The sequence below is a fragment of the Sinocyclocheilus grahami genome, unplaced genomic scaffold (genome assembly GCF_001515645.1).
Source record: "Sinocyclocheilus grahami isolate Dianchi unplaced genomic scaffold, SAMN03320097.WGS_v1.1 scaffold898.1, whole genome shotgun sequence".
Taxonomy (NCBI): Eukaryota; Metazoa; Chordata; class Actinopteri; order Cypriniformes; family Cyprinidae; genus Sinocyclocheilus; species Sinocyclocheilus grahami.
The window spans coordinates 232,717-249,288 of record NW_015506077.1 but is presented as its reverse complement, the minus strand read 5'-3'; the positions used below and the strand labels follow the sequence as shown (position 1 = coordinate 249,288).

The window sequence follows — 16,572 nt, the reverse complement described above, 5'->3', positions numbered from 1 at the left end:
TTCCACTTCAAATCTTGACTTCTGTAGATGCTTGATTGGTATGATTGTGATTCCGATACTATTACTATGGCATGTCATTTGCCAATTTAGCAGACATCAACAAATATTGCATGTCACGATATGTGTATGTCAGATTTTTTACAATTAAATGTTTAATTTTACATGTGATGGCTCACACAATGAAAGAATATTAGAAGTTGTGAATATTATGACAATTTCACTCAGAATCTCCTTGGGCATTTAGTTATTGTACAAATTGTCCTCACTATTTTGCACACAGGTGCCACAGCACGTGCAATCTGCCAACTTTAAAAGAAATTCAACCCTGGTGTGTGAACTAGGATTTACTAATTGCCCAAAGGTCTTGAACTTAAAGGGGTCATATGATGCGATTTCAAGTTTTGCTTTCTCTTTGGAGTGTTACAAGCTCTTGGTGCATAAAGAAGATCTGTAAAGTTGCAAAGACTAAAGTCTCAAATCCAAAGAGATACACTTTATCAAAGTCAACCACGCTCGTTCTAACACGCCCCCACATATCTACATCACTATGTGGGAAGATTTGCATAACGCCGCCCAAATGTGCACGCAAAGAAAGAAGGTGTGACTTTTATTCTCGCTGTAGTATTGTTGTTGCCGCCGTCATGTCGTGAAGGCGCTGTGTGCTTCATTGTGAAAGCAAAACTACTTTGTTTGGTCTTCCAAAAGAGGACGATATCTGCTTCATCATGCCTGGAGCTGATCCGTGCTGGTTGCTGAGGAAATACATCAACTTCACGCTGTGGATCGCCGGATCGGCTTTCACCGTAGACGAAGCAGAGTTCAGCCTGGAGTCGTCACATGTCCTTCCGGACGCTCCTTCATCGAAATCGCCGGCCGCGCCGTTCTCAAGCCCTCCCTATTCTCGCTGTAGTATTGTTGTTGCCGCCGCCATGTCGTGAAGGTGCTGTGTGCTTCATTGTGAAAGCGAAACTACTTTGTTTGGTCTTCCAAAAGGGAACACGACTAGAAATCAGAGGTTAAGTTGTATTTACAACACTGTTCCAGAACACTTCAACCCAAATATTCAGATGTGTGCAGCACATTTTATGGAGGACTGTTTTCTGATCCTGGGAGAGTAGACTACAATGCCGGCTGTTCTGACCCACTATGTTTTCATATTTAAAGGATTTCCGTCACACGCTTGAGGTATTCGGCCAATCACAACGCACTGGATAGCTGGCCAATCAGAGCACACCTCGCTTTTCAGACCGATGAGCTTTGTAAAAATCGACACGTTTCAGAAAGGCGGGGCATAGAGGAGAAACAATAATGTACAGTATGTGGAAAATAATGTGTTTTTTTAACCTTAAACCGCATAAACACATTTCATTACACCAAATACACAAAATAATGTTCTTTTTAGCAGCATCATATGACCCCTTTAACTTACCGTTTTGAGAAAAGAAATCTCATTCAAGAATTAAGCCAAAGGGATTGAGAAAAACTGTAAAGGCATAATCACCTCAGGCCAACTTACCAGATGCCAAATTATCAATGTGTTCCCTAAGTTCCACTTGGCTTTCTCTGTGAAGACACATTTACAGTATATAAACGATATAGCTGTACATATTTACGCACGCTTTGAAATCCATGACCATGCACCATATCTCAAAACACAAAAATCGTGCGATACTGCGAAAATGTAAGAAACAAATAAATGAACTGCAATAGTTTTGCATGCTACAGCATCCCTGACTCAGTCACGAGACCTGTCATTAGCATGTTAGCGCACACAACTAATCGTTTTGAATTAAACATTTATCGGGTCTAAAAAAAAAACACGTATGTTTGCCAAAGTACACTACCTGACTGAGTGCACATGCAAGTCGAGCTGCTGCACAGCGGGGCTCATGAGCTCCAGCAAGCCCTCGGCGAGAGCGTCTCTCCCTGATGGGGTTTCCAGCACTGCTAGCGCGGCCATCTTGACTGAGCTCCGAGCTGACAGCGACAGTCAGGGTTGCCAGGTGTTCCAAACACAACCAGCCTAATCCACTCAGTGGTGCCAGTTTAGCCATTTTGACTTTTCAGACTACCCTAGCAACTTTTGCTTCCGAAAGCACCTAGCAACAAATTTAGCTATTTGTAAATTTTATTTGGCTACTTTTAGCAACTTTTGATAAGTGGCTCAAACAATACAAAGGCACACATTTTCCATCTAAATTTTAAGGCTCAAAAATAAAGAAATTGATAACAAAATTATTTGCAGTGAGTATAAATCTTAGAAAATCGATGTGCATGATTTGTAAATCAGCGAATCTCCAAATGTGCGAACTTCTGCGTCACACATGGCTGTGTTCAAATACAACAGTAGCCTAATGCTAGCGGATTGCTTAATACATACGACGCAGTATACATTGTATGTGAAACTAGCACATGAAACAGCATGTAATGATGAACAGTATACATAAAGCAGGCTGCACAAATAGTGTGCAACTGGCATGAAATTTCAAGCAGTGAAAAGCAGTGACACAGTCTAGAAAAAAAAACTTTGTACAAATTAAAAACAATGTAAAAAATGTCGATTACAATAAATGGATAATAGAAATTAAAAGAATTAAAATAAATAATTAAAAGATTAAAAGATTAAATAAATAAACAAACAAACATACATCAACAGTACATTTGTGAGTAAAAACGTGATAATGTAATGTAATAGAATCTAAATATTTTCAACATAATTATAATGTAAATTTTTCACAGCATAGATTTGGGATTTATAAATGAAAATGTATACAGTGGCTGTCTTTTAAATGTCAGAATTGCATTAAGATGATCATTTGAGGGTCTGTGGCATATTACCTTTTTGGGTCATTCTACAGAAATGTCCACTTTTGTTATGGTAAGATGTCTTAAAATGTATTTCTTTAGCTAACATTTAAACTTAGACCACATAATTAGATTACCTTTTGACTTAATGAATAGGATATACATAAATGACAGCTTAATGATTTGTTTATCTTTTTTGTGCATTTATTTACGCATAAGCAAGGTAACACCAGTGACAGTAACACCAGTTACAATTTTCATGAAAAATGCATTTGGTCGTCATTCCGTGTCAACTCAACCAGAGGTCCCCGACTCAAGCTGAACGATGTAGGGCCTTGAAAATGAAGACTCCAAAAGAAAAGTTTATTAAGAACTAGAATCTAAAACCAAATTATCTTTAATACTTCTTGAGTTACAGGCAGGCAAACGTTGGAAAAAGAATATATATGACACTTAGACAGGTATGTTCAATGCAGTTGTTCTGACAGAAGGACCCACATTTGGTTTTTGACCACTGAAAATGTGTACAATTTAATGATTTACTCCTGTAGCCATATTGAAATTCCAATATCTCTGGAACCGAACAATATAGGGCCTTAAAAATGAAGATGCCAAAAGGGAAGTTTGTTAAGACCCAATATCTAAAAGGGCATTAAGATATCTTTAATATTTATTGAGTTACAGGCCTGCAAACTTTGGAGAAAAAACTTGAAAAGTGCTCTTTCCCCATTTTTGAATGGTCACCATTGGCACATAATGCAACAAAGATTGCTAAAGTCAACAGATTTTACTAATAGACCTACCAATCTTTGTGTAAAAGTAACATAATAATGCTGCCATCTTTCTGAAGACATTTTTAACCCCCTGTAATTTGGCTCTGAATCTCAGCTGAAAATTGCCATTTTGACTCCCCCCAATAGCAATGGCAGTAAATATTCATCCACGGCATTTAATATTTTGGCTTTCATCACTATACATGTTTATCTTTCTTCAGAAAAAATATTAGCAAAATCAAAAATTTGAACCGGGGACCTCTGGTTGAGTTGACACGGAATGACCCATTTTACAAAATGTCTGCTGTAAGATATCAAACCACATGTTGTCAATCATGGTACACTCACTAAATTAAGTAGTTTAATCCATTTGTATTCTAGTTTTTTACAATTCCCTAACAATAAAGTAGGTCATACCAGTGAGTTCAACTAAAAGCTTCATATAAAATCATGAGATAAATGAGAACATTTCTGATGACTGAAAAGAGACAGTGGACTTGACATGGGCCCTTCTTCATATATCTTCAGGAAATCGGAAGTTAGTCTAGTGATGTTATCAGTGTGATTTTTATTTCAAAATAAACTATTTGTGTTAAACGGTAGCACCAGTGACACAACTGCAGGGGACCACAACTTTCATTATATATTTTATCATATTTATTCAGCATTCAGTTTTTTTAAAATGTCATTTACATCATATATTTGATAGTTATGAATACCTTGTTGTAGCTATTTTAAATGGTAGAAAAACCTGTTTTGGATATCAAAATAAAGCACTTTTTCTCTGTACATGGCTGTGGGGACGAGTAGTTCTGTGGTGCTTGGAATTCTATATAATTAATTAAAAAACAAACATGGCCACATTGATGGCTCAACAAGGTGGAATTGTTCAAATAACATATTGTTTCATTTTAAACAATAAATCGTAACCCTAAAGTGTTTTTCAAGTGCAATATTTCTGTAAAGGCTAGAGACAGTGTTAGAAAACACTCTCTGTCTTCAGAATGGTTCCAGATATGCCTCACCCCTCCTTTTTTTCCCCTCTCTCTCACTCTTCCCTATACAACGCATTCTCTCTGAATCCCCCCTGCTCTATCTGTTTCTCTCTCTCTCTCTTGTATTATGTTTTAATATCTCTTACTCATATTCGAGGTACGCATGCGCACATGTATGCATTAGCTTTTCTTGGTTCAAATGCCCAAATAAGGACATGAATGCTAGGACTACAAGGTAAAGGAGTTTGTGAGGAACTCTGAAGAGAGTTCAGCATCCTTCGCCAAAATCTATTCCTAATATGTCCATGTTTTTCTGGCCATTTTATATAAACACATGTTCTTGGCCAAAGATCCTATATGTATATCATACATTCTCATTGGTTAAAGGGTTGAAACTCCCCTCGACAAATGCCTATATAATATCTTTATATCTATGAATAAATTGAAGTATTGAGAATACATTGAATGTGTGTTTTCTTGCTTCCCAGCCGTATACGCTTTAATGAACTGAGAATTCTTCAAGGCGGCAAAGAGATATCGAGGGACCAATTGTTATTTTTATTAACAGACAGAAAAATGGACATTTCAATAGAATGACCCTTTCAATAAAAAAATTAACAATAATAATTATACATGTTTTATAGAGGTTATCTGATAAGAATTGAGCGATTGCGTGCAATATTTGTAATTCTTTCAATTATTTTGTCTCACCTCAGGACGACATAGGCTATATTGTAATGGCTCAAATGTAATTTAAAAGGGTTAAACCTGCTCAGAACACCTTAAAATGTGCCGTAACGTTTTTGAAAGACAAAATCTTTTCACGCACACACCCTAGTAAATCTCGCGATATCTGACTTTATACACACAGCGCTCCATTTTAGCTCGCGCAGTTGTTAGCACCATTTTGTGATGAATGAGGGGAGGGGAGGTAGATAGAGTTGCGGATTAGAAGTATATTGGTGTTACATAGCCAGTTTTGTGGGATATCGCTTTGTTTTTAAGTTCTTAAATATATTTAGAAGAGGGGCGGTAGTTGACCAATTTTCGTGCGTGAAGCGGAGAAGTCTGGAGTGTGGTTTTGTCGAGTCAGGCGCTAAGCTAACGTTACACGGCTAACAGATCTGCCCTGACTCCGCTACACGAGTCTTTCAGACAAAAGGTAAGGATTCAGTATATCTTACACGCTACCATATAATAGTAGCGTGGTTAATATGTGAATAAGAACGAGTTTTGTGTGAGTTACGTGGATATTGAAGTGCACGGTTATGTAAATACATCTGTTAAACCGGCCAATCTTGTTGATTTAGCATTATGTGGACGCCTGGTATGAATAACAACACGTTCTGGAACCCACTGAGCTCCTGAACAGCATTTTTGGGCATCATAAGCCCTGTTATACCTACTGCAAAAACTTAATAAATGCTGTCTAGGTCAGGGGTTTCTGACCGGGGCCTCAGTGAAGGTTTGGGGAGTTTGTGGGAAAAGTGTAAAAACAAAATGTAGGAATTAAGTAAACATCTATTTAAATTAATTAAAAAAATGAATATAAAATATTCAAATAAATAAACAAAGGCCTCAAGGGAATTATAGGCAGTCGGTGGACAAATGTAGAGGAAAGAGGGAGAAAGTAATTTAAATAAAAATATTGAAATAAATATAAAAGATTTAAATAAGCAAGAGATTTCTTGGAAATCTGTGGAAAAGTTTAGAGAAAACTGTAAAAAAAAATGTAGGAAATACTCAATGTAAAGATTTAAATAAAATAATATAGATTTACATAAAATAAATATAAAGATTAACCCTTTAACTGTCATCCCCCATTTTTTAAAATCGGCATGCAGGTGCACTATCCAGACTTAAATTGTTGTAATTTATGAACACTTTGGAATACAGACATAAGGTGGGTCTCATTCTGTTACACCAAATACACAAAATAATGATCTTTAAAAAAGCATCATATGACCCCTTTAAAGAAGAAAATCAGCAAATTTTCGCAAGTGGAATTTTTTTCAAAAAATTTAAGTATCAAAAAGTTATAGTAGTTTAAATTTACTGTAAAGAAAATGTATTATATTAATTTTATTTTATATATAATAAATATTTTACATATCAGGTTTTACTCTAAAACTGGTGTACAATTATAGCCTTATGTCTAAAGGTATGTTCCAAATTTGAAGTTGATATGAAAAAAATGGAGGTTCCTGTGAGATTGTATTTAGGATTGTATACCACAAACAGCCACCGGGTGCCATCCAAACTCCATTGAATTTTTTTAATGCATTTTTCTGTCATAAATGTCTAGATTTCTCTGTCAATATTGCTTCTATCAGACCTTTCCAATTATATGTTTTTTGTCAAGATTATAAAAAGTTTTGATTTTAAAAGACTGTAATGCATTTTGTAATATGACACTTGACACCGCCCACTAAGGGGGAGGAGACCGCCAAAAGATTTTAAAGTACCATTTCCATGGTAACGCAATGTCTGATTTCGAAATGGTTTTCACAGGATGAATCTTGGGCTTCTAAGCTTTCAAAAGATATATGATTTATGATGATTACTAAAAGATTTGATAGAGAAAAAATGGTGGGACGGTGACAGTTAAGTGGTTAAATAAATGGGGACCGCTCCCTTGCACATTTCTGGGGTTTATTTTCTAGGCAATATGTGAAAAAAGTTTAAAGAGCAAACTGTGTGTAAAAAAAAAAAAAAAACTTAAATTGGTTTATAATTTTAAAAACATTCTATTTAGAGAAAATCTAAATAAAATTGCAGGACTCAAGAAAAAGACAGAAAAGTATGGGGGAAAATCTCCTTAATATAGAAAATGTTTCATATTTAATATTTTCACTGTATAAACTTGGTCTTTATACAATAGAATATGTAGTCGCCTTCTATATTTTAGCATGGACGTCCCTTGCACCCTTGGGGGTCCGTGGTGTCTAAAAGGTTGAAAAGCCTGGTATAGGTAGTCAGACTCGGCTCACAAGATTTTAAAATCCAGTCACCTTTTCTAACTTCAGATTTCTCCATTGACTTTCTTATTTCTGTCTTTGAGACTTTCACTTTCATTTCATGCATTACTATAGATACCTAACATCTATATTCTGCTGTTTGTCTCTTACAGGAGAGATCCCTGCAAGTCTGAAGAAACATGAGTGCCCCTTCTTCTCAAAAAGTCGTGCTGAAAAGCACCACCAAGGTGTCCCTGAATGAGCGGTGAGGCGCTACGCATCCTGACAGCATTATCTCAAGGCCAGGGGGAAAAGCATACAGAGATAACTAAGGCAGCAAGCCTCAAGACACGTGTACTATGGAGATCATTGAGGGGGAGACATCAGACCTGACGTGGATGCTAGACTGCCTGCACGATGTGCGCCGCTTACCCAACAGGATGGCGATTACATGAGTCGAGAATAAAGATCTGATAGCGTGCCGTGTTTGGCGAGGCGTCTCTTGCGTAAGCGGCGCACACCCGGAGGTGAGAGGGTAAGGGCGAGGTAAGCCGACTGCACTGCAGAAGAGCATCCTCAGCCATGGGAATGAGATGATAATGCAGGATGGTGTGTGTGCCATCCGTATTTCTTACCCACTCTCACACAAAAACACACACTCTCTCTCTCTCCCAGAAGAGTTTGTCTGCTCCTCCTCTGCGTTTCTCACTTTCTCTCTGGCTGTCTACAGAATAAGGTGCTCAGTCCGTACCTAGACGTGACCTGTCCCCCCAACCCCCTTCCCTCCTTCTCATCAGAGGCGTCTCACAGAACAGCGTGCCAGGTCACGGTCTTGGTTGTAAGTGGCTGGGTTGCCAGACACCCCTCTAGCCCTGGGCTGACTCACCGCGTGGTGTCTCGGACTGATGACATTACAGTCGGTTGATGGCAGCCTGTAAGTGGCAATCACTCAGAAATCGACCTCTTTTCTATCTCTGTCTTCTCTTTTACCGCTGAAACCACATCGTAGGCATTCAGTTTAAGCCAAATATGTTGGGGTGTCTCCACACGCAATGGAGAGAGAGAGTAAATGAAAGCAGCTGTGGTCTAAAAAGGGCATTCTCTAGATTGCTACAGGATCCGCTGTAGCTGCATCCATGCTGTGTGAAATTATTTGATATGGAACCCTCCTTTCCTCGTATCTCCCTTTCCCTCCTCTGTGTGTCTCTCTCTCTCTCTACCCTCCTTCTTCTGTTGTGTCCCACAAGCTTCACAAACATGCTGAAGAACAAGCAGCCGACAGTGAGTAACATCCGGGCGACCATGCAGCAGCAGCACATGGCCAGTGCGAGGAACCGCCGGCTTGCTCAGCAGATGGAGAACAGGCCCTCTGTGCAGGCTGCCCTGCAGCACAAACAGGTAAGAGAGGGAATGGCATGCACAAAGATGACCTAACATGACACATTGAGGTGATATAGACGGAGCTGCGAGTCAGCTGACGGATGCGTTTACAGTACAAGTGGTTGCAAAAAGCTATTGAATATGTACACTACTGTTTAAAATTGTATTGTTGTTGTTTTTTCTCAGCAAGGGCACATTAAATTGATCAAAAGTGACAGAAAAGACAATTGTAATGTTTCAAAAATGTTTTATTTCAAAATAAAGTTTGTTCTTTTGAATTTTACATTGATCAAAAAAATCCATAAAGTATTAACACAGAATTAAGTGTCACAACTGTTTTCATCATTGATGATTAATATTTCTTGAGCAGCAAATCAGTATATCAGAATGATTTCTGAAGGATCGGGTAACACTGAAGACTGGAGTAATGATGCTGAAAATTCAGCTCTGATCACAGGAATAAATTACATTTTAAAATAAATATTCAAATGGAACATATATTGTAATAATATTTCAATATATTAATGAAGATACTGTATTTTTGATACAGCCATGGTGGCCATAAGAGACTTATTTTAAAAAATCCCCAAATTTGAATGATAGTGTACTATTGAAGTATGTCATTAATTAAATTTGACCCTTTTTGCGTTCATAATACGCTGTTAAGAAATATTCTACATGTCTAATTATACACAAAAAAGGTGACATTTTTCCTAAGGGAAATTGTCGTCTTAATTTTTTTGTCTTTTTGTGTTAACATGCTCCATGTATGAAACAATTTTAGTTTTCAGATCCCAGTCTGACTCTGCACAGGCATGTTATTCAATTTTCTAGGAATTATTTTAGGATATTGTTGTGGCTTGTGCAGCCATTCTAAACATTTGCAAACAGTTTACATGGTAATTTTAATGTTGGTTAACAATGCTGTTTACCTTTATGACAATAATGGTAAGACTTTACAATCTGAAGTCACAAAACTGCAGGCTTGCAGTTCAGATCTGGTTTCATTCTGGTCTGAAACGTACGCTATTTGGATGGGTAAAACAAAGTTGTTGGTTTTTTCATGTTGCGTATCGTATTTCATTATTTTGTAATGCATTACTGATATGTTCCGAAAGTCATTTCATGCTGGCTTTATAAGTTAGGCATACCACATTTAAAGTCAGCCCAGAGAAACATCACTTCATATCACCCACCTGTAGAGCCTAAAACAGCGACTTGGGAAGAGCAACATCCAGGCCAGGCTGGGTCGGCCCATCGGCTCGCTGATGCCGGGAGGCGGCAGAGGACGAGGCTTTCCTGGAGGATTGCGTGGAGCTGGACGAGGACTGCGGGGAAGAGCGAGAGGCGGTGGCATGAGAGGAGCACTCTCTCTAAGAGGTGACTGTCTTTTCATCACACAGCTGTTTGTGCTACTTCTCCGACCACTGTCCTGCATTTACTATTTAAATTCATACAAAGCTGCATACCCTCTATTTATACACAAACACAGGTTCTAATTATGTGGCTTCATTTAATTTGTGTTTTGTATTGTCTGCTACTGTATTGTTTTTCTAATGTAAAATCTTTGTTTGCCATGAAATAGCCTGTGAAGCTGATGTGGCAATAAACTTAAATCAGGTCCAAGTCTAATTATGTGCTGCTGCAGTTTTAAATCTGAGGAAGAGATAATTGCATGTATTTCAGTATAAAGCAAGTCCTTCCTTTGCTGAAAGTGCATTGTCAGCTTCTTAACGTTTCAAAAGAAGTCTGCTTCATTTGGAGTTGTCAATCACTGCAGTACAGCTGATGCTGTACAGTGTTACACTGTTCATCTGAGGTTTCACACCTACCCTCTAAACTTCACGATGTGCTGATTGCTCTAAGCTGTCGTTTTATGGCTGTTAAGAGACCCCTGGTGTATTATAAGACTTGTAGTTCCTGCACCTGTTTGTGCAGCCTCAGGGTAATAACAGAAAGAGACAGCTGAGGCCTGCCTTTTGCTTCAAGGAGTGTAGTTGATAAATAGGATAGTTCACCCCAAATTGTAAATTGTCATCATGTTGTTCCAAAGCTTTTTGACTTAATTCGGTGGTACACAAACGAAGATATTTTGAAAAAGTTTAGTAACCAAAGAGTTTTGGTTCCCATTACCTTCCATTGTATGGACCCAAAAATAGTTGAAGGCAATGGGACCTGAAACTGTTTGGGTAAACCAAAACATTCTTCAAAATATAAATTTTCACAGAAGAAAGTCAGTCATACAGGTTTGGAATGACATGAGACGAAGTAAATGGTATAATTTTTATTATACCTTTCAGGGCTCTACAGTGCGACCATTTCAGTCGCATTTGAGATTCGTTGATAATAAATGTGAGATCGCGATGAGCTAAGATGAGTGACCGCTTTTAATGATTTTTAACGGAGTTTGTAAATGTGATACTGATTTAATACAACAGTTCAATAGACAAGAAGTTAATATTAAGTGACTTACATTGTCTGACTATAACACTATTGTCTGATTTTGCTCTATTTCATCTCGAAAATAGTTTGAAAAAGTCACAGCTCAGCCGCTGCACATCTCCATTCAAACACAACGGTGTCTCGTTTATGAATGAACTGTGTTTTTAAATGAATCTTGTGAGTCAGTGACACATGATTACCCATTCATAAATACTGTCCATTGCTTCATTTCTGAATGAATCAGCCGTTTGAATGAATCAATTGAATGAATGATTCGGTGATAAAATCAGTGACTTGTTGCCACCTGCTGGCAGTTTGTTTAATTTTTAAAGTATATTTTCAGTTATTTAAATTTAATATTTCTATATTCAACATTTTTTAAAACGTTAATCTTAACATGAATTTATGGATCTAATTGCACTCATGCCACCTCTGATCCTCATTAAATGTCTGAAAATACACCTACATGCCACTTTTGTGTTCTTATGTGTACGAATTAATTTTAATACTGATTTCATTTGATTAGTAACTTATTCTTCTTATTATACTTGTTCTTGTTCTGTGGTTTTAATAAGATTTTTTTAAAAGCTTATCAAATATAATTTGTAAAAAATTTGACAAAAGATTACATACTTTTAATAAAGTTAGAAAAATGCCATTACAAAGGTAAAAACAAAATTCCACTGTAAATCACTTTAAGGAGTCAACTATCACCTCGTAATGGGAAGGCAAATTTTTTAATCAAATTTTGGTTTATTGATTAGAAGGTGCTCCTAAATTTTTGACTCTGCTCCTAAATTTAAGTTAGCACAAGTGCTCCTAAAAAGAAAAATAAGCGTAAAGGGAGATCATTTTTGCAGCTGAACTAAAAATGGAGTATCCACTTGTAATTTTGACTCATTGCCGCTCTTGAATTATGTTCGGTTATTGAGAGAAGTTAACAGTAAAAGACATGGCATTGTCCTGTGTAGTAAAACAATGAGATTCTTAGTTTTGGTGTAACGTAAGAATGCCACAACTTTGCAAGTACTCCCTTGTGCATTCTGGAGGTAGTTTTCACATTCATTTTCCTGTGGTTAAGTGACTTTTATCTGTTAGGTCCAGGTCAGATGAGAGGTAGGGGTGGTCCTGGACGTATCGGTCTCCGTCGAGGCATGCGTTATCGCGGAGGAGCTGCTGGACGAGGTGCTCTGGGTGGCCGAGGAGCAGCACGAGGGGGAGCACCTGGAGGAAGAGGTGAGAAATACTAGGGCTGGGCGATATGGCCAAAAAAAATAAAAAATCATCTACCGGTATTTTTTGACTGGTATAGGATATGCCATCCATTATGTGCAACAAAAAAAAGGGGGCTAAAATCACATTACATTCTAATATTGTGACATTACAAACAAAAATAATGCTTTTTAAAGCAGAAGTTAAATTCCCTAAACTAAAAATGAAAGAAAATAAACACAGGAGCACAGAATAATTGTATTATATTTTGATTACCCCATTACTGCTATCTGCTATTATAAAATACATTTACTTGTAGGATTAAAACTCGACATATGACACAATTATTGCGCTTCGGCTGTTTGGTGCGCTCGTTCACTGAAGGTTGTGAAGTCTAGTGGAGAATCGCATGCAGATGTCTCCTGACAGCAAAATGGAAATATTTCCATGATTGTGTAACGTTTACAGATGGAGACTACACCTGTGAAATGTAAGTTATGTACTGATGAGAACAGCACATCTCAAGCGCATTACACCGCGTGAGTAGCAGACATGAGACTGTCAGAGCATCTGATGGGGTGAGCCGCTTTAAACTATGCGTGTTAATTATATCTTACGTTTTAAGCATGTCTCATGTTTAGGACAAACTGGATTATGCACTTTACCCGCAGCAGCTCACTCGGTGTCCTCCGCGATTATTCAGATGGGCTTGTATCAAACTACTGTATATCGATATAAACGGTATTGCCATATCGCTTATTTAAAAAATATATCGATATATGGTACAAACTAGTACGAAAAAATACTATTGAAACATCTCTTTCAATGAGACTTGAACATTTAAAAAAAAATGCAGTCTTCTGCCAGTTAGTGTTTTCTGTTTTGATATATATATATATATAAAGAGCATTTGACTTTTTTTGTTTTTTTTGTTTGCATGTTTGCTTTCTAAGCAGGGTCGGTACTTCCACTTATACATCATGTGTGACTGTTCCAACATCACGTAAAGAAGATGCGCATCGCAGAGCTAATGCTAGCCAAGCATTTGTGGTTAAAGTGTATGAATATAATTTTTTTAACAAAATGACCGATTGTTTCACTAGATAAGGCCCTCATTCGTCGGCTGGGATCGTGTAGAGCCCTTTGAAGCTGCATTTTTTTTTTACCTTGAAATCGTTGGCTACCTTTTGAAGTCCACTACATTGAAAAAAAATCCTGGAATGTTTTCCTCAAAAAATGTCATTTCTTTGACCACAGCTGCCAAAATGTTTTTGTAAAAACTACAGAATTTTTTTTTACAGTGACAGATTTCTGTTGAATATATATACATAAATCTTCCCAGAATTTTTTGGAATGGTAACATAAAAAAAAAAAAAAAGATGTAGAATACTTTCTGGCTGAACAAAATGAACATTTTTCATCAATATCCATACAAGTATAGTTACTGACATAAATATTATGAAGGACTTTCAGATGTATTTCCCCAGGTTTGTTAGATATACAACACCGAAAGGGAAGAAGCCAAGCTTTTTTTCCAAATAATCTCTGGAAAACAAATGTTCCAGAAAAATAAATATAAAATAGATTTCTAATACATTTATTTGTGCATTTTTTACTGTTAATGTCCACCCCATTTAAATTAAGAACGGGTTCAATTCTACAAATGTTAATGGCTTCTCATTAACATCAATAAACCGGTGGGAATGGCGTTTATCACAGAATAATATTCTCTATATTTAATGGGAAATGCCCATTTATTCATAACATTTTCATAAGCAAGCAACTCAGCTGACTGACCAAAAAGGTCAGATAAAAAATAAATTCCTTTATCCATCCAACTCTGTAAATAAAGAGATTTCCGGTTAACTGTAATATAAACATTATTCCACAAGATTGCTTTAATTTCTCGACTTGCCATTTCAAACTTGCTCATAGATACTACCCTTGTCATTTATTTTTGAGCAGATTTTCTGCGAATATTTCCTCAATGTGTTGATCTTGTAATACTGATGAAGAATCACCATTGCCCATTCACCAGGTCTTTTTGGTCAGAAGTTACCGTGTTCATTTTTTCCTGCTGTAACAAAATGATAGAAATAATTATTTTTTTGTCCGATTTTCATTCCAAGGACATTCATCTGGAACATATTGTTTTATTGCTTTTTTCACCTTCATAAAGCCAGAACCATTCATTGCAAACCTAACTTTAGATTGTTTTCATCTGATATAAAGTCCCTGTTTACTTCTTTTAAGAATATGTCAAATCCTTTGAACTCTAAGGCTTCTAAACCTTTTAACATTCTTGAGTCTACTGTAAGCTATCTTTAAAAGCTATCTTTTTTCTTCTTCTTCTCTATCATTGGCATATTTTGTTAATTTGTGTAGCTTGTCTAACTTCATGTGATGTCCGTTAGCCCCGTGTTACTTCATAACTGTTGTTATTCTTTCAATTGCAATAAAAAAATTTTTTTAATAATAATAATATTTCTCGACTTGAAGCCACGTTCGAAACGGAACTGACGTTTGGGGGCCGACTGAAGAAAGACAGACATGAACATCTTGGATGACATGGGGGTGAATACATTATCCTTTAAATATTTGTCTCTGAACATTAAAGTCTATGATTGTCTCTCTTAGGCCGCGGGGGTCTGAGAGGTCGTGGAGGGTTTGCAGGAAGGGGTCGTGGACGCGGCAGAGGCCGAGGAGCAGGCCGTCCCATCGTCACACGAGAGCAGTTGGACAACCAGCTTGATGCTTACATGTCCAAGACCAAAGGCCATCTGGATGCCGAGCTGGATGCGTATATGGCCCAAGCAGACCCTGAGAGCATGGAGTAACCACAGCCGAGCTGAGAGAGAGACGGCAGCTCCCCAAAGATCTGCAGATAATAGACTGATTGACAAGATACACATTGAGTACCATTAAAGCTGTTGCTCTTGGACACTCCCCGAGAAGACATTTTAAACTTGAAGGTTGTACAAAGTTATGCATCATCCCCGTTATCTTCAAAGATTTGTGAGTCTCCACTCGCGTTTTCTAAACTGAACTCTGTATCATCATAAAAGCCTCACCACAGATCTAAAACACAAGTCCTCTTAGAAAACTTTTTGGCAGTGAAGGAAAAACAACTTTTCAATTGAGCTATAATAATAGAGATTGTGTTTGTTTTTTTTTGGCTGAAATTCAGAAAATGGCCCAATGTATGAGGAACTGTGAACTCTAACCAGGTACATCTGATCATCTGGTGTTAAAATGTGGTTTATATAGATGAACAGATGTTAATTACCGTAATGTTCTACAAATCAAACACCTTTTATTACTGTATTTTTATTATGTTTTAAAGTAGAACTTTTATTCAGTATGCACAATCTAGATTTGTCTTTTCTGTCACAAAAGATGTCTTAAAAGTTTATTGTAACCCACAACCTTTTATTTTTTATTTTTTTTTGCTTCAAATAAATCTTGGCCATAAAACTTCTGTGCTTCCTTAACGGTATTATCACGCTAACTTTCTAGACATTTAATGATTATTTTTTTTCTTTCTTTCGTCTTCCAAGCTTCAAATGTTCAGTATCTCCACAAGAGGGAGGTATAAAGCTGTCTGTGTGTGGTACTGTGGGGGTTTTGTTCTTCAAAGCATAATTTAGATGGGAATAATGAAATGTTTCTGGGGTGTATGAATGTGTACAATGAGAACTGCAATATTTGTACTTTGCTGGTGTGAATGTCTAACTCTGTATATTTTACAATACACAGGAGGGTTGTAACATCAAAAACATGAACTCCGAGGCTAAAGTGTTTAAAAGAAAAGAAGATTGTTAAATGGAGATCATGAGGTCTTGATGGCTTAGAAATAAGTAATTAAAATAAATTACAAATACATTTAAGACATGCAGTATGAAAAATGTTAACAAAATTTAAACATGCTTTACATGTGTTTCAAGCATTCATAAACAATTGTGAGAGCGGTGTATATTACTTACAAATACTTGTCCGTTGCTGATTCCA

At 37.0% G+C, this 16,572-nt stretch overlaps 2 protein-coding genes across 4 annotated transcripts in view; one reads left to right on the top strand and one right to left on the bottom strand.

The window, feature by feature from the left end:
• Positions 1-2,009, bottom strand: part of LOC107563919 (SNARE-associated protein Snapin-like) — a 5,402-nt gene extending 3,393 nt beyond the window's left edge. The window contains exons 1-2 of the mRNA XM_016248903.1: positions 1,845-2,009; positions 1,517-1,563 (exon numbers count right to left, since the gene is read on the bottom strand). Of these exons, the coding sequence (XP_016104389.1) occupies positions 1,517-1,563; positions 1,845-1,960 (163 nt within the window). The 5' untranslated portion in view covers positions 1,961-2,009. The remainder of the gene's footprint in view (positions 1-1,516; positions 1,564-1,844) is intronic.
• A 3,434-nt stretch (positions 2,010-5,443) lies between these two features.
• Positions 5,444-15,979, top strand: chtopa (chromatin target of PRMT1a). 3 transcript variants are annotated; one of them, XM_016248901.1, is made up of 6 exons: positions 5,444-5,735; positions 7,704-7,795; positions 8,778-8,928; positions 10,113-10,290; positions 12,451-12,588; positions 15,202-15,979. In XM_016248901.1, the coding sequence occupies exons 2-6, from the start codon at positions 7,731-7,733 to the stop codon at positions 15,399-15,401; spliced, it is 732 nt and encodes a 243-aa protein (XP_016104387.1). In that variant the 5' UTR covers positions 5,444-5,735; positions 7,704-7,730; the 3' UTR covers positions 15,402-15,979. The 3 variants fall into 3 exon arrangements, with proteins under 3 accessions (XP_016104387.1, XP_016104388.1, XP_016104386.1); XM_016248902.1 differs by lacking the exon at positions 5,444-5,735 and having other exon boundaries at positions 7,711-8,076; XM_016248900.1 differs by lacking the exons at positions 5,444-5,735; positions 7,704-7,795 and having other exon boundaries at positions 8,455-8,928.
• Positions 15,980-16,572: the final 593 nt, after the last annotated feature.